This window comes from Pelobates fuscus, chromosome 9, assembly GCF_036172605.1.
Source record: "Pelobates fuscus isolate aPelFus1 chromosome 9, aPelFus1.pri, whole genome shotgun sequence".
NCBI lineage: Eukaryota > Metazoa > Chordata > Amphibia > Anura > Pelobatidae > Pelobates > Pelobates fuscus.
In genome coordinates, this window is record NC_086325.1 from 109,980,543 (window position 1) to 109,997,499 (window position 16,957).

Sequence of the window (16,957 nt, forward strand, 5' to 3'; positions counted from 1 at the left end):
AAAAAAAAAAAACTACAATGGATTTTATTTTTGCTCTGGTATTGAGCACTGAGAAAATCTGCACTATAATGTGTAAATATCTTTTTTTTTAGCCATTGCCGCTGGTTCTGATGCAAAAGTAAGGTCTCATATTCTATGTTAGAAGGTGGACTGGTCCCCTGGCGATGGCCAGGAAGACAGGTTTAGATAAGAAGATAAGTTAATTGATAAAGAATGTCTGCATACGTGGTTGCCCTGTGTGTTACCATATTATGCTGGAAAACCTGTAGTCCATGCCTAAATAACAAATCTAAAACAACGAATGTGTTTTTTTAAACTCAATTAAACCTGCATTATTATTACTCTATCTATAGCAAATTTCTCAAACTGTTGACTTCCATGGTATACTGAAACAATTCCATATGGAATCTCCCAGATAGTTATATTGAATGTGACCAGTTTGACCATCTACTCTGTATACTATCCTGGTTCTCTCTTTTCAAGCCTTTTTTTATGATCTGTATTTTGTATTTGTTGTAAATAGTTATCTTTTAATTTTGTTAGCACTATGCCTTCATATTATTGCTGTAAACATATCATAAGTGGATATACATTCTTATTATTACAAGATTTTGTGTCACGTGGTTCTCTTTGTTCGTACAACGCAAAATAAATGTGTAATGACAACTTACTATTCAGTAAGCAGAGTAAACACTTATTCTAAGAGAATCCAGCCCTATGTATAAGTTTATCTCTGCCTATTATAAGGGATTCTCCAGTGTCAGGAAAACAAACCCGTTTTCCTGGTTCTCTCTTTTCAAGCAATTACTCCATTGATGACTATGGGAAAATTAATATTCGGTATGCAGATTAAACCCCTACTCTGATAAGACAATCCATCCCATATTATTTCATGCATTTGATCAGAGAATTTAGCAATTCATATAAACATTGTGGTCTGATGAATTTCTGGTGGGAACATAATGAATGTTTTTGGAAAAAAAAAACTTCAAACAATAGATACAGTATAGATGATGATTTGGAAATAACAAGAATGTGAATGCACACAGTTGCAAGAAAAAGTATGTGAACCCTTTGTGAACCCTTTGGAATGATATGGATTTCTGCACAAATTGGTCATAAAATGTGATCTGATCATCATCTAAGTCACAACAATAGACAATCACAGTCTGCTTAAACTAATAACACACAAAAAATGATTACCATGATTAAATGTTACCATGTTTTTATTGAACACACCATGTAAACATTCACAGTGCAGGTGGAAAAAGTATGTGAACCCTTGGATTTAATAACTGGTTGAACCTCCTTTGGCAGCAATAACTTCAACCAAACGTTTCCTGTAGTTGCAGATCAGACACACTGATCAGACAGATCAGTGCACAATGGTCAGGAGTAATTCTTGACCATTCCTCTTTACAGAACTGTTTCAGTTCAGCAATATTCTTTTGATGTCTGGTGTGAATCGCTTTCTTGAGGTCATGCCACAGCATCTCAATCAGGTTGAGGTCAGGACTCTGACTGGGCCACTTCAGAAGGCGTATTTTCTTCTGTTTAAGCCATTCTGTTGTTGATTTACTTCTATGCTTTGGGTCATTGTCCTGTTGCAACACCCATCTTCTGTTGAGCTTCAGCTGATAGACAGATGGCCTTAAGTTCTCCCGCAAAATGTCTTGATAAACTTGAGAATTCATTTTTCCTTCGATGATAGCAATCCGTCCAGGCCCTGATGCAGCAAAGCAGCCCCAAGCCATGATGCCCCCACCACCATACTTCACAGTTGGGATGAGGTTTTGATGTTGGTGTGCTGTGCCTCTTTTTCGCCACACATAGTGTTGTGTGTTTCTTCCAAACAACTCAACTCTGGTTTCATCTGTCCACAGAATATGTCCACAGAATATTTTGCCAGTACTGCTGTGGAACATCCAGGTGTACTGTAAAACTGTAAACGTGCAGCAATGTTTTGTTTGGACAGCAGTGGCTTCCTCTGTGGTATCCTCCCATGAAATCCATTCTTGTTTAGTGTTTTACGTATTGTAGATTCGCTAACAGGGATGTTAGCATTTGCCAGTAACTTTTGTAAGTCTTTAGCTGACACTCTAGGATTCTTCTTCACCTCATTGAGCAGTCTGCGCTGTGCTCTTGCAGTCATCTTTACAGGACGGCCACTCCTAGGGAGAGTAGCAGCAGTGCTGAACTTTCTCCATTTATAGACAATTTGTCTTACCGTGGACTGATGAACAGCAAGGCTTTTGGAGATACTTTTATAACCCTTTCCAGCTTTATGCAAGTCAACAATTCTTAAAGGGACACTCCAGGCACCCAGACCACTTCTGCCCATTGGAGTGGTCTGGGTGCCAACTCCCACTACTCTTAACCCTGCAAGTGTAATTATTGCAGTTTTTTCTAAACGGAATCAGAGGGAGGAACATCGCGGAGGAGGAGACCGTGGCGAGGGACATCGCCGCTGCCTCAGGTAAGTGACTGAAGGGGTTTTCACTCCTTCAGTAACCGGGGATTGGGGGGTGGGAAGGAGAGGGACCCTCCAGTGCCACTGGAGTTTCCCTTTAATCGTAGGTCTTCTGAGAGCTCTTTTGTGCCAGGCATCATTCACATCAGGCAATGCTTCTTGTGAAAAGCAAACCCAGAACCGGTGTGTGTTTTTATAGGGCAGGGCAGCTGTAACCAACACCTCCAATCTCATCCCATTGATTGGACTCCAGTTGGCTGACATCTCACTCCAATTAGCTCTTGGAGATGTCATTAGTCTATGGGGTTCACATACTTTTTCCACCTGCACTGTGAATGTTTACATGGTGTGTTCAATAAAAACATGGAAACATTTCATTCTTTGTGTGTTATTAGTTTAAGCAGACTGTGATTGTCTATTGTTGTGACTTAGATGATGATCAGATCACATTTTATGACCAATTTGTGCAGAAATCCATATCATTCCACAGGGTTCACATACTTTTTCTTGCAACTGTATGCATATGTTAAGCAATTATTTCATTTTATATGGTACTGATTAGTTAAATTATGACTTACAGATCTAGCTCTGAATAGAACACGTTGTTGTTTTTTTAAATTATTGTTTTTATTTCTTTGCCAGGCTTTTATCTTAAAAAAGACATATGTGATGGAATGCAAAATCTTGTGAAATTCAAAGCAGGTTTGGACAATATCTGCTGTTTCTTTTACATATTTAACAGCAAATAATAATTTTAAATGATGCGATAAAAACACTTGGATTCCGGAATACGGTTTCTGATGGCATACTGCTTTTTATTGTGAAACCTCTACAGTTTTGTTAGTTTTGGCTGTTTCTATTGTCATTGATGTTTTCTTAGACTTGGTTTTTGGGACCCCAAGAGTCAGATGCACAAGTCTAGTTTTTACAAACCTGTTTCCTTTGGCTGGCGTTCTCTAACCAACCATGCAAAGGCTAAATTCCTGAAGCAAGTAAAGATGTTAAAGGTCATGGATCAAGAGAATCAAAAAGTGATAATGAGATGGCTATATTCTGTTCTAGCAGTGACCAAATTACGAATCTATGGATCATTTTCAGATTTCAGGTTTACACTCAAAGGATACAACATAGTAATCACTCGTGTTTTATATTTTTTTGTTATTATGAACTATAAGAACTTCACATAGATTTTTGAGCTCTGTTATACAACTGGAACTTTTTGCAAGAGGGGCAATACCAGTACTGTATTGAGTATCCTATTTTTTTTTTTGTAAATGTAAAATTTCCATATATTATTTCATTTTATAAAGGGGGTCATTATCCAGATTGAAATGCAACTTTAAATGTAGACCCTTTACTTATTTTGCAGCCTTGGCAATAGGCATGTAGACCCAGAATTAGGAATCCTTTTTTAACAGGCGTTTCGCCTTCTGACATCTAGATGCATGTAACATATGCAGCTTTATCATACAGATATATAATTGTGGGGGAATCCTTGAGATAAATGCAAGGAAAAAGCACAGTTGGATTTTGAGTCTTGGTCTTTTTGGAGAAATTTCATGGTTTCAGGGTGAATTGTGGGATTACAAGGACCACATTGTCTACAGCTGATTTCTTGAGATTATGCCAATTTTACTTCCCTTTTTCGTCTTAGCTGATTTTCTTCTTAATTTTCCATGCTTTGTATATAATATAAGTTGACAAAAATGCTTGATATGTGAGACAGTTTGTGGTTTCTATGATTTATAAATGAGGTAGCAACTTAATCTAACAGCATGTAATCTGGCTTGAAGAGTCATTCAATTGTCATTTAAAAAAAATATATATATATATATATTCTAAGCAATCCAATTCTACCACTTTATATAATCATTCACCAATAAGACTGGTCTTTTTGCTGATGATACAGTACACTACAGAAAAATGTTAGTTTACAGAAAAAGTATAACAATAGCAATGGAAAATATAAGATAACTAAAACTATTAATATTCACTGCATTATTAATAGTACTATAATCCTAAATGTAGTTTAGTTGTACAACAGTGATTGTTCATTGATATTTGCCAAAAATAATAATACTAATAATATTTAAAACTGTTTAACAGTTACACTAAAACACTTCATTATATGGTATTAAACATTTAAAGCACTTCTACACCCCACTAATGTGGTCTGTTCTATCAGTGTCATAAACTGATAATCTTGTTAACATTTTATGCTGTTTGGAAAAAGTGAAAACCTGGAGACAGTCTTACTGCCATGCCAATTGAACACACATTAGAAAACCATCATAAAGGGTTACCCCAAACTTGTTTTAGCCTGTAATTATTATTAATTCTTATGACAGGTTTTGGTAACAATGAGGTGGCTTTAGAGTTACTTGGTCTTACCAAGAGTTACTTGGTCTTACCTTGGTCTTAGGCATTAACTGCATGTTACAACTGTCAATATGGACAAGGCAAGCTCCCAAAATGGCTGTAGCTCTTAAAAGGGAAAGTGGGTCAATAGTTTATGACCTGTAAACAGCACAATTTTGCCCTTCTTTGAGAACTTTAGGCATAATTTCCATCATAGACAGGTGTCTGCTACAATTATGTCTCATGAGAAGAGCCTACTAAGCCAACAGCCTTTACTGTTGAGTGCCCCTCTAGTATTCATGAGAAAAATATCAGTGAGATGTTGTAAAGGTCTTCTTCTAAATATGGAAAAGTTTCCTCAGGCTTAAGCTTGTTTTAAGAGGCCCCCCTCTTAAATTAAACCTGGAGTGACAAGAAGTAGTTCAAGATTACAAGCCACAGTCTTAGGTGTACACTATGGGCAGCTTCTAGCTTCCAATGGAGCACCACAGTGGAGTTAAAATGTCAGGTCTTTCGTGGAGAACCTAGATTGTCAATATGAAGGCCGAAGCCTAACTCATGGGAGGGCAAACCTGGGACTCTTTGGGACTAGCCATTTCACATAAGGCTAGGAATCAGCTGACTGATGGTGTAAACGCTAAAGTGACTGACAGCATGGTTAATGAAACCTTCTTGGTTGGTATATCTCCTAACTATGCATATGTGTTTTGCAGCATTTTACAATTTATTACAGTTTTTGTTTGTTTTTTGCTGACTAACTGCTGATCCATATCTAGTATCATATTTCCTATGTCAGAAGTTAATCTTCTATAGTCATTTTCAGTGAACTCTTCATTATGGCTTCACTGTACACTGCAATGGAGATTTTTTAAGTTACAAACCGCAATTTGTCTAAATTTGGGCTTTTCCGGTGATATATAAATTCATGATTTTCGAACCGCTATATAGACTAATCATGAAATGACTTGCACAGTGGTCAAGCATGTCCATTTTGAATTGAGATTCTAAATGCTGCCTGTGGCGCCAAAAAAAGAGATGATGGCAAAAAAAATGTTAATGACTAGGAGACAGCCACTAAATGTTGATTTTATTCACAGATCAAGTGAGAAGTGAGTAACGAGGGAAGTAGAAAGAGCAGTAAAAAGGAGGAGCAGTAGAAATGTCTTAATTGTATACAAGATTATTTTCAACTTACTTATATAAAAAAATTGCAGATCCTACATTGGTCTGTGCTGTTTAGGGTCATCTGTATGTCCAAAAAACAAAAAAATCTAAACTTGTAGTAAATGTATTTTTTCCTGCAAGTTCTTTCCTCTTGATACAAGATAAGTATTGGGAGACTGAAAGAATGGAGTGATGGAGGAGATAAATTATACAGAGATTGGGGTTCAGTAGTGGAAATGTGGAGAGTGGTCCATATAGACAAGGAGGTAAAACTAGGAGTCTCTGCCCATATCTGGAATTAGATTAATGTTCTGGTGGCCTACCAAACTCTGAGTTTAGGGAAATAGTCCTGAGGTATGCTAGGATTCTTGCTATTAATATGCTAATTTAATTAAATGTTCTTAATATATTTAAATATTTTCAGCTTTGTATCAGCTTGCATATGGCTTAACTGAACACGTCCCTCAGAAATTGTATATATTTATTCTACATACCTTTGTTACTGCCACTGTTGTCTGCCTCCTCATTCCTTCCAGCTTTGTAGTAGGTGACCCCTCTTATGACCACTGGCTGTTGCAATGGAACTCTAGCTCTTGGTGTTGGTGGAGATGCTTGTTTTGTTTTGCTGGTCTCCTTTTTTGGTTTCTCTGATTTGGGTGTTCTTTCCCTTGTTGTTTTAGTGCTTGACTTGTCCCCTGTGCTTTTATTGTTTGAGAACTTGGTGGCATCTTTGTTTTTACCTCCAGATGTGTCCTAGGAAACAAGCAACATCTAACATGTAAAACAATTCTAGTAGGTACTGCGTATATTGAATACGCACACATGTATCTATATATATTTATATACACATTTATATCTAACAAATGAAGAAGAGCCCTCACAGGTCTTATGGATAAGTAAAACAATATTTTATTGAAGACAAAGTGAAAAAATCACAGTGCGGCAATCAGGACATCAGATGCTGACACACTGATTTTTCTTGCACTGTCTTCATGAAAAGATGGCTTTACTTCGCCATGCTTCAGGTGAATCCTCTCCTTCATCAGTTATATGTCAAGCGACCAGAGAAAGCAACTGGGTATTTAATATAGTACAATATATTTTCCTAAATTGTGTTTTATGTGTGAGGGAGGAAAGCTGAGACAACCACTTGGCTTCAGAGATAGAGATGATGAGGAAAACAGAGCCACTGGGACATGTTTGGTAGGATTTTTTTAATACCACGCATTGAAAATAGTCTCATTGCTAAAAGTACTACACCTTTATCAGGGAATCCATGCCTTATTTTGTGAGTATTTCTACAATTTAAGAGAAATACTTTGTGATTGTCATCTCGCAGTCTGTTACTCGGACCTTTTGTCTTAATTCAAAAGAGGAACAAAAATCAGATTGGGACAATAAGACGAGTCAAATAAGATCAATGTCTAAATGAAGGCCAAATGAAATACAGCTTTAGCCTGCTTTTATGTGTGATTGCCTGCAGTATTCTAGTTTGTGTGGCGTAGTGAACCCATTCATGCTTTATAAATCTATGTCATTGTTCTTTTGTTACTTTTGTTTTGTATCACTTAGATACTAGGCTGCCATTGAGGTTTCAAAGAGATTACTATCTCAAAAGATCATCTTTTTACACACATCATCAACCTGTTAAAAATCAGTATTTTTATGGGCATCTGATGTTCCAGTCTGTCAAGCTGATTTTTTTCACGTGCTTTGCTGCACAATATGAAAGTGGTGGAAACCCCACCCGGAGAAAGAGGACCAAACTAGAGGCTGCAGAAGTTGCAGTTTTGCAGAGGCTGAAAGTGAAACATTGCAAAGGGTATTGCAGTTACTATGAAGGGAACCTGATTCCAGAAGTGCTGGACTATTTTTCAAATAGCATTGCTGTTTGTACCCTTTCAATGAAATTATCTTAGTTCTGTGCTGATTTAAAATATATATATATATATATATATATATATATATAAACTATTATTTGCTAAACAAAGTATTTATACTTTGAAATAGAAACTATATTTAGCATTATAGTCCACTCACAACAGACTTCTGCTCTTTGACTGGTTAAAGGGACACTATAGTCACCTGAACAACTTTAGCTTAATGAAGCAGTTTTGGTGTATATAACATGCCCCTGCAGCCTCACTGCTCAATCCTCTGCGATTTAGGAGTTAAATCCCTTTGTTTATGAACCCTAGTCACACCTCCTTGCATGTGACTTGCACAGCCTTCCATAAACACTTCCTGTAAAGAGAGCCCTATTTAGGCTTTCTTTAGTGCAAGTTCTGTTTAATCAAGATTTTCTTATCTCCTGCTATGTTAATAGCTTGCTAGACCCTGCAAGAGCCTCTTGTATGGGATTAAAGTTCAATTTAGAGATTGAGATACAATTATTTAAGGTAAATTACATCTGTTTGAAAGTGAAACCAGTTTTTTTTTTTCATGCAGGCTCTGTCAATCATGTAACATATTTAAATGTAAAGTTTGATGAAGCATGTAGCACTTTGAAAAAGACCATTATTGGTCGAAACGCGTTAGTGCAATTGGGGGACGAATTTTTATGCTGTGTTTTTAGTAATAAAGGGTTTTTACATTTACTTGCTTTTCCAGTCTGATGATTTTACAAGATGGATTTTATGCATTGAAAAACCTGTTTCCGGCATTTCAGTCTCCAATATACTTTACAAGGCGCTGATAGTCTGAGCCACTTTTAAACGGCTCAGCACCATGTGAGTGGGCATTTTTTATCTATTATTTATATATTCTGTTTTACAGGCTATACTATGTCCTCTATTCTATTGTTTTAGGACAAGCACAACAGACAGATATATATGGTAATATTGCCTCTCATTTATTGTTATCTAGTATTTTATTTGCTCTCACCATTACTCTCACGTTATTTGCATTATATTTATTTGGTGTGCTTTGGAGTGATTCACATCTGTGGTGATTTGAGCATTTGCTCTCGACTCCTTTACCTTTTCTGTATTTTTTTATATATATTCTGTCAATCATAGCCAGGGGAGGTGTGGCTAGGCTGCATAAACAGAAAAAAAGTGATTTAACTCCTAAATGACAGCGAATTGAGCAGTGCATTGCAGGGGAATGATCTATACACTAAAACTGCTTTATTTAGCTAAAGTAATTTAGGTGACTATAGTGTTCCTTTAAGCTTAAAGAATATCATCCTGAAACAAGAACCATCCTAAAGTTCTGTGTACCAAATACACATATAGTATGATGTAATAGGTATGTTTTACCTTTTTGTTTTTCAATAAAATGTGAAACAGATGTAGACTATGTAAATTGTGATGTACGGTAAAAAGATGGAAACTGAATCCAGTAAATACTTTCACAATAAGTGCTTGATGGAATTCTGAGTGCATTAGGTCAATGATGAGCTATTAGAATGTTTGAAGGGCAGGTGCTTGGTGGCTATTAGTGGTAGTGAATTATAGAAGGAAATTGTTTCAGCTGATAGATGGTTTAGAAATCTTGATTCTGAAGACTCAGAAGATCTGCAAGCTGAAAGCAAGCGAAACATTAGATGGCTCCATAAATTATGTAGGATTAAATGAGGCTAAACGAATGATGCACATACTTAAGCATACATATTAAGTATATTTAAAGCTTTATAACTACAGTTTGGACTGCAAGTTTGACGTTGTAGTCAAACGTCTTTTAAAATCTGTTCTTTCATTTAGCAATGCCAGTAATAATATACTCTCTATAGACTTTATGTAGTCATTATGTTAGATTTTATCACACCAGTATTCTTCTTAAGTTACATTTAAGGTACATTTTTACTTTTATTTTTAAGGTTTCATGATGGCCTACAAATGCATTAAACTAAATCAGTGGTGCATCATACGTTTGTCGCGGATGTAGCTACCTTCTGAATATTATACTATTTTCTCCAGTAATTTTCATTTTATGGAGGGGAAAGGGTGACAAGTATCTGTTGTTGTGTATGTAGATCCTGGCACTGTCAGTGGGTGAACTGATAATAAAGATATTTCATTAGGTCTTTAAGTAAAATATTTGTATTAAACATATGCAAGAAGAACAAACTAAAAACCAATATAATATGAATTTGTTTCAGAAGGGCTCAAAATGTTAAGCCCCAAACTATTAGTCAGGATTTAAAGTTAATTTTTTTTTTCTAATTTTGTTTTAACACAAGTCCTTGTCCTCCCAAAAGTCCCTTCCCCTTCTCCCTTTCCAATATCATTAGCCTGTTTCTCCATTTCCAGTTATTACTTAGAAGAAGTCACTTATAAGGAGTAGATAGTGGAAAGACACACAGCTTTAAGTGAAAACTTGGAAAGCTTCTCAGAGATAGTGCGGGTCAAGTCCACACAGCTCACACCATGCCATCCAGACTGCCAGGCGTGGCCACCCCACAGGTGCCAGGCAGGTGATGTGAACTGTGGTCTTTCTCTGTCCTTAATCCCGCTGTCTTGCCTCTGAGCCACACTTCAGCTCTTGTTTCAGCTTGATGTTAACCTTGTCTTGTCTCCAGCACTAGGGGGTTGGACTTTTCCTGTTGCTGCTCCTGTCAATCTCAGTCCACCTGAAGCAGATGCCTAATTAGTCTCCCTGAGGGCAGTGTCAGTTCATTGACTCTGGTTCTCATTTTTGGTTCCTGTTATTGTGTATCCTGATCGTGTGTTCTTCAGTTTGATCTTATCTCATCGTTTACTCTGACCTCTGGCTTCTCCTGACTTCAGATATACCTTGACTACCCTTGTGCTTGTCCTTGCCTGTACTGCGACTTGGATCACTACTTCCTGCACAGCCCTGTGCACAGACTCACAGCCCAGGTGGTTTCTTACCTGGTCACCTTGGTCTATGTTTATTTGCAAGGGTGAGTATATAACTCTGCATGTCGGACTCCATACCAGGTAAGATCCTGACACTCTCCTGGGTTGAATTATTATTTGCTAATGGCAAATGGGAAGTCCGGAGCCCTGGTTTTAAAGTAAACCTAAAGAGTTTTGCAAATGCAATTTTAATGTTTAATTTAAGGGTTCATTCTTCACAGAAATATTGTGGAGATTAAAAGTATCCCTTATCTTCCAACATTTCCAACCATGGCCTCAATTACATCAGCTTATCACATGTATAAGCACTGTTTCTGTTACAATAAGCCATTTAACTATTCTTTGGGGAAAGCAGTGTTATCCATCAATTTCCTCTTACTACAACCATATTCCATTTTTTTCATTTTTTTTTTTTACTTTTTTTGGTCCAGCATATTTCCTCTTTAATTCCATATTTGTGTTTTCAATTTATTTTTAAACAACCACATCCTTGTAGCAGTGTTAATTTTATCGACTAACACTTTTAATCAAATTGAGATCTAGTCAACTAAAACAATTCAGACGACTAAAATACGAATAAAACTGAAATTATATTTTAGTCAAAAGACTATGGCTAAAACTAAATTTAAAATTGGCCGCTAAAATTAACACTATGGAAGCGGCAAAAGAGACAGACCAGGGCTTGGAAGTAAGACACCCATAGGGGCTGGGAGAACACAAAGAGACACAGAGGGGCTGGGGAAGGGGCAAAAGAGACAGAGGCTTTGCTCTTGACAAAGGCGATTTGTATCGCCGAAACGCGCGTTGAGCAGCTCACATAGAGCGGATGATTTCATTTTAATTTTTTTTTCTTGTTTGGACAATTCTGGGGTTTGACATTCCTACGATCCTGGGCACTGCTAAGGACTGCTTACCGATATGTATAAGATATGTACAAGATGCTAGGGACTCCTACCCCCAAATCACATTTAGCTGTTTAGGCATCTTGTTACATATTGCTACATATTTCCTACTACGCTTCTCTGTGTAATTTAGAATTGGTTTCCCTATACTGTTTGCCTCAGGAATCAATATGTGCTTTTTGCATGGGATATAATTTTGATGGCATTTATGGGAATCTTTCTACTTTACTTTTAAATTTGAAGTGTACTGTTACCTGTAGCCTTCAGCTACCTCTAGGCTAATACCCTTTATACTTGTACCTGTCTTCTGTCTAATAAGTGATATTTATCCTTGGTATTATTGAAGGCATTTCTAGGTATTATTGGGTCTGTATTTTACATTTCTGGATGCATATATTATATCCTTTACTATTTGATACAAAATATAGCCTGCTGTTATAGCAACTTTTGCTGCATACTTTATATCTTCGTTTTTTTTCGATACAACTATACTAGTGGAATATTTGACACATTTTTAAAGTCACATCAATATTTCCACAGTTTAGTTGTTCTCCTTGGCATAGCCTGCTGGTGTAGCTATGACTCTACCCCACTAGGTCCTTATTTTAAATTACACTTGTATATTCACATTTTTTTCCTCAAGAGGGATTATTAAAGAGTTTTTTGTTTTTTGGCTACCTGTATGTAAGAATCCCCCTAGTGGGTACCTGCAGTATAAGCCTTTTGTATAACATAAGGATATAAGGTCTATTTGGAAGGTACTTCGTTCTCGAGTTGCCATCCAGTAGCCCTATTTTTTCTCTATATTTCTAGGGGTTATGCCCCACTGTATCCTATAACCACCACAACACTGGCGGATGGATCCGATCCATTTCCTTCCAGTGCTGTTCTTTTTCTTTAACTAAACCCATTCGACTAGAATCTACTGGAGATTTAGTCGACTAAAACAATTCAGATGACTAAAATACAACTAAAGTGGCTTTTTAGTCAAAAGACTATGCCTAAAAACTAAATTGAAATGTCCAGCTAAAATTAAGACTGGCCTGTCGTGGCCCACCCATCTGTCCAGTGTCTTTCACTGTCCATCTGAAATAACCCACTGTCACTCTTGTGTCAGTAAATCCAACAAAGGAAACACGTTTTGGTTATATGGAACACACCCAAGTCACACAGCTTATTTAGTCTACTGGAGTCCTTGATATGTTAATATACTATTTGTTGATTGTTGGTAAACTCTCCTAATCTTTGCAACTGACTGTGATTTTGGAATTTGCCGTCTTCTTCCACTATCTTTGTAATGTTCTTCAGTGTTGACTATACCACCACTGCATTTACAGTCACACAATGCAGAAAGTTACAGACCACGACGTATACAACAAGATCACAGGCACACCACAGCAATTTAAAATCTTATTTATACTCAAGTGCCTCTTACAGAACTTTAATACCTGCTCTACTTGAGATGTTCAAATCTTTGGCTGTAAATGAATACTTCTAAAATGAATTGTCAAAAAGATGTGTTCGTAGTGGTCAATGTCGTGCTTAACCCCTTAAGGACCAAACCTCTGGAATAAAAAGGAATCATGACATGTCACACATGTAATGTGTCCTTAAGGGGTTAAGAAAAGGCTCTGTAATAGAGTTGTTCATTACCTGTACTTTATTTTCTGGTGCATCTTTCTGAAGTAGCTGGTATCCAAGGTTGGCAATCTCCTTCTTTATACTCATCATGATGTCTGAGTAATTGTCATATTTTTTCATCTGGTTTGAAAGATTAATGACACTTTCCTTCATGAAGTCATTTTCTCGACTTAAGTTTGTCTTGATGGTCTGGAAAAAAAAAAAAACAGTAAAAGTAATTAACCAGAAAGAAAGTTGGAAACTTTGGTTTGACCCATTCCTTTTGTTGCTGGTGGCAGCAGAGCACAATTTCTCTAGGCAGTAACACCCAAGTCATTCTGGTTCACAAGAATGTCTGCTGCTGAAAGTAAACTATCCTTTCCTTAACTCCTTTTATATAATAGTACGCCTTTTGTACAGTTTGTTTAATGAAAACGTCAGGCTACCAGTGCTAGACTAGGGACTTCAAGGGCCTGGACCTAAATACAAAGATAAATTAAAAAATGGAACTTGTATTCATGATCTCATCTGACCTCTACTTGCAACTGTACTTTGCAGCCATATATAAAATCATCCATGCATGCATTTATTAAATGTAAATTTCAAGCATAAAACATTTTACTGATTTACAGAGAAAGAAAAGGATAAGAAATGGTGCACATACATTTGAAAAAGACAGACAATGGGCATGGTTGGGGAGACACATAGAGAGTCTGGATGGAGAAGCAGAGCGGCTAGGGAGGATAGAACAAGGAGTTACGCAGAAAAAAAAGATGAAAATCAGATCACTGGTCCACCCCAATTTTGCCCCTCCCACCAGTGTCCAACTTGATAGGGCCTCAGAGTTACAAGGTAGGCTATGAGCATGACACCCACTATTTAAGGGCATCAACAGATCACCAAATTAAAGTAAGCCGCTTTGGCCTATTGCATTGCATGGCACTTCATCTTCTATAACCTCCTGAAAACCGCCACAACAATATTTTGTTGTTTTCATAAGTTGGCTTACATTCCTTTAGTTTTGTTACCTTCCTTTGCAAATTTTCCCTAAGACCATTTGTGAGAATGGATTGTGACATAGAAATGCCGAGCCATAGCATATGTTAACATACTTTCAGCCACTTGATGTGATGTAATTCAGTTATAGCAGAGGACTCATTTACTATGAGAAGTAGCGAATTCAGTTTGATTGTGACAGTAAATGTTCTACCTGTGGAGATATGAAGAAATCCCGAAAGCCTGCACTGATGTAAAAGCAACAACTCAACTGACCCATTGGAAAGAAGAAGAAAGTGTACATTTCTCCTGTTAATGCCCTGGTACAAGCATGCCTCACATTCTTAACTTGATTAACTGATCTTCATGCTTACCACAGCAGAAATGAACTGCTCCCAAATACAGATAAGCAAAATGCAAAGTACCAATGCAGTATTTTCAGTGTACTGTAGTGTAAATCAGTCCCTAACTTATACAAGCTTATTTCATTCTCAAATATGTAACTGCACAATTACCAAGATATAAATTCTAGCAGAGTTGTTATTTCATACTTTTTTCACAGTTCAACCAATAATACCTTAAAATTTCCTTCAAAATGCCACACCACAACACACCATTAAAGCATACCCCTTTTCTCTCATTTCTTCCCCTGAAATATGTTCCCCACCTGTACTTGTTAAATTCCTTTCTTCTTTAATGCTTAGAAAACATGTTGCAAAAGCCTACAAAGCAACTTGCAGTAATTGTCTCCAGAACTGATGTTTTGCAATTTAATTCTTACAATCAAATGGTTAATAGAATTCCACGCATAGTGGAATTTTACGTTTAAACACATATGTCAACATATAGCCACAGTTTGTGAATTCCGAACTGGGTAAAACAGCTTTCAATGTCTTAACACGCTGTTAAAGACATACAATGGAAGATGTCAAAACACTTAGGATAATTAGTTAATCAAAGCTGAGCTTTCAGTGCAAAACTACTTTACACCCCAGTCCAATACTATGGTTCAATCACAACATGGGTACTGAATTTTCATTTGAGATCTTCAATAACTGGGGTTGCTTATATGTTTAAAGAATACATTGAGGGAACATAGTAGTCCCACAGAAGCAATTCCATATGAAGTAGTTTTTCATTGCTAAATCAACCTTTTTCAGTCATACTTTTCATGATGTGAGTATAGTAAGTTGGAGTATGTCACATCACTTAGTAAAATTGGTAAAGTGGTAGGACTGTATTTTGTACTGTAGCTAACTACTATTTAGTGTTGAAATAATTTTGTTATTAAATGGTCTAGTCACTCAACTAACAAGTTCTAGTATTAAAGGTTATTGCAAGTGATATATTTAATAATTTAACATGAGTCTCTCATGTGTGTCAGTGTACGTGTCTGTGTGTTAATAGTATGTGTAAATAGTTGTGTTCTCTCATAATAATATATCATGTACATTTTTCATACATGTTGGGATGTCTGAGCGCATTTTGGGGCACACGTGTGTGTGTGTGCCTGGGGTGTGCAGTAGCTGGCGAAGCGACCTCCCTGAAATGAGCTTTTGCATGTTGAAATGTCTGTGAATAGATACAAAAGATAGAAACTTACTTCTTCTAGTGTGTTCATCTGTGACATCACTTTGTTGATGTATGAATGAACCTTCATCAGATCCATGCTATACAAAGTTCCTTCCAACAGGTCAACCATTGACTGTAGCTGTAATTAAAAAGTGTACAAAACATGGAAAGTAAATAACAAATCACCATTGCTTTTGTTCTTTTCATTATTATATTCTATATTTTTCTATTCCCTCCTTTTTATCATTTCTGCCTTTACAGATGTATTTTGGTACAATTCACTAATCCTCATTGCTACTTTTGCCCCCCTCCTTTTTCCCACTCAAGAAGATGTAGGGGGCACAGAGATTGCACAACCAACCCACAGCCCAAGTCACAAGCATTACATGCATTCACAGATTGATGTGTCATTGGTATCTCATTACTGTGGTCCCCATTCAGACACCACAACAAAATTATATATCTACTTCCATTCAGATCTGATTCTGTGTTCTTATGCAATTCAAGCCAATATTCCAGTTTTCCCACCGCATGTGGACTAGACTAAAACCTCTCAGGATTTGGGTGACGTATACTCTTTACTATTTTGGCCCCCCACAGAGGCAATGCAAGTTATTGTTTTCTTACCCAGTTTCCCTTTAAACTGATATGCATACGATTATGAGGATTTATGCTTTACTTTTGTGCACCTTATTTTATATCAATGGAATTCCTGTAAATGTTTTGACAATAAAAAAAAAGATGGGCATTATGACTTCAGTTATATTAAAGTGTCTTTTTCGTTTGAAAAGCATGATGATCTCTTTAAAAACCACATTTGTCTTTGAATTTTATTTCTATCTGCATGTACATGAGTTCCATTCCCTAACTGGCTCATCTTATTACCTTTTTAAATCTCTGTTTCATATTTACAACTGGTGCATAAAACATAAACTAGGAGAAGATAAGTGCCCACATGCTCAATATGTAATGTGTTTTAAAGAATGCCGTGATAAACTCGATTTTTCTGCATTGCTCCACATCAGGTTTACAACATTATTTATTATTTATTT

The 16,957-nt window shown here is 36.7% G+C and overlaps 1 protein-coding gene across 1 annotated transcript in view; it reads right to left on the minus strand.

Moving 5' to 3' along the window:
* The window catches only part of OLFML2A (olfactomedin like 2A), a 106,115-nt gene that overhangs the window by 18,295 nt on the left and 70,863 nt on the right, over nucleotides 1-16,957 (minus strand). Inside the window, exons 3-5 of the mRNA XM_063432305.1 lie at nucleotides 15,937-16,044; nucleotides 13,371-13,547; nucleotides 6,487-6,745 (exon numbers count right to left, since the gene is read on the minus strand). Coding sequence (XP_063288375.1) covers nucleotides 6,487-6,745; nucleotides 13,371-13,547; nucleotides 15,937-16,044 — 544 coding nt within the window. The remainder of the gene's footprint in view (nucleotides 1-6,486; nucleotides 6,746-13,370; nucleotides 13,548-15,936; nucleotides 16,045-16,957) is intronic.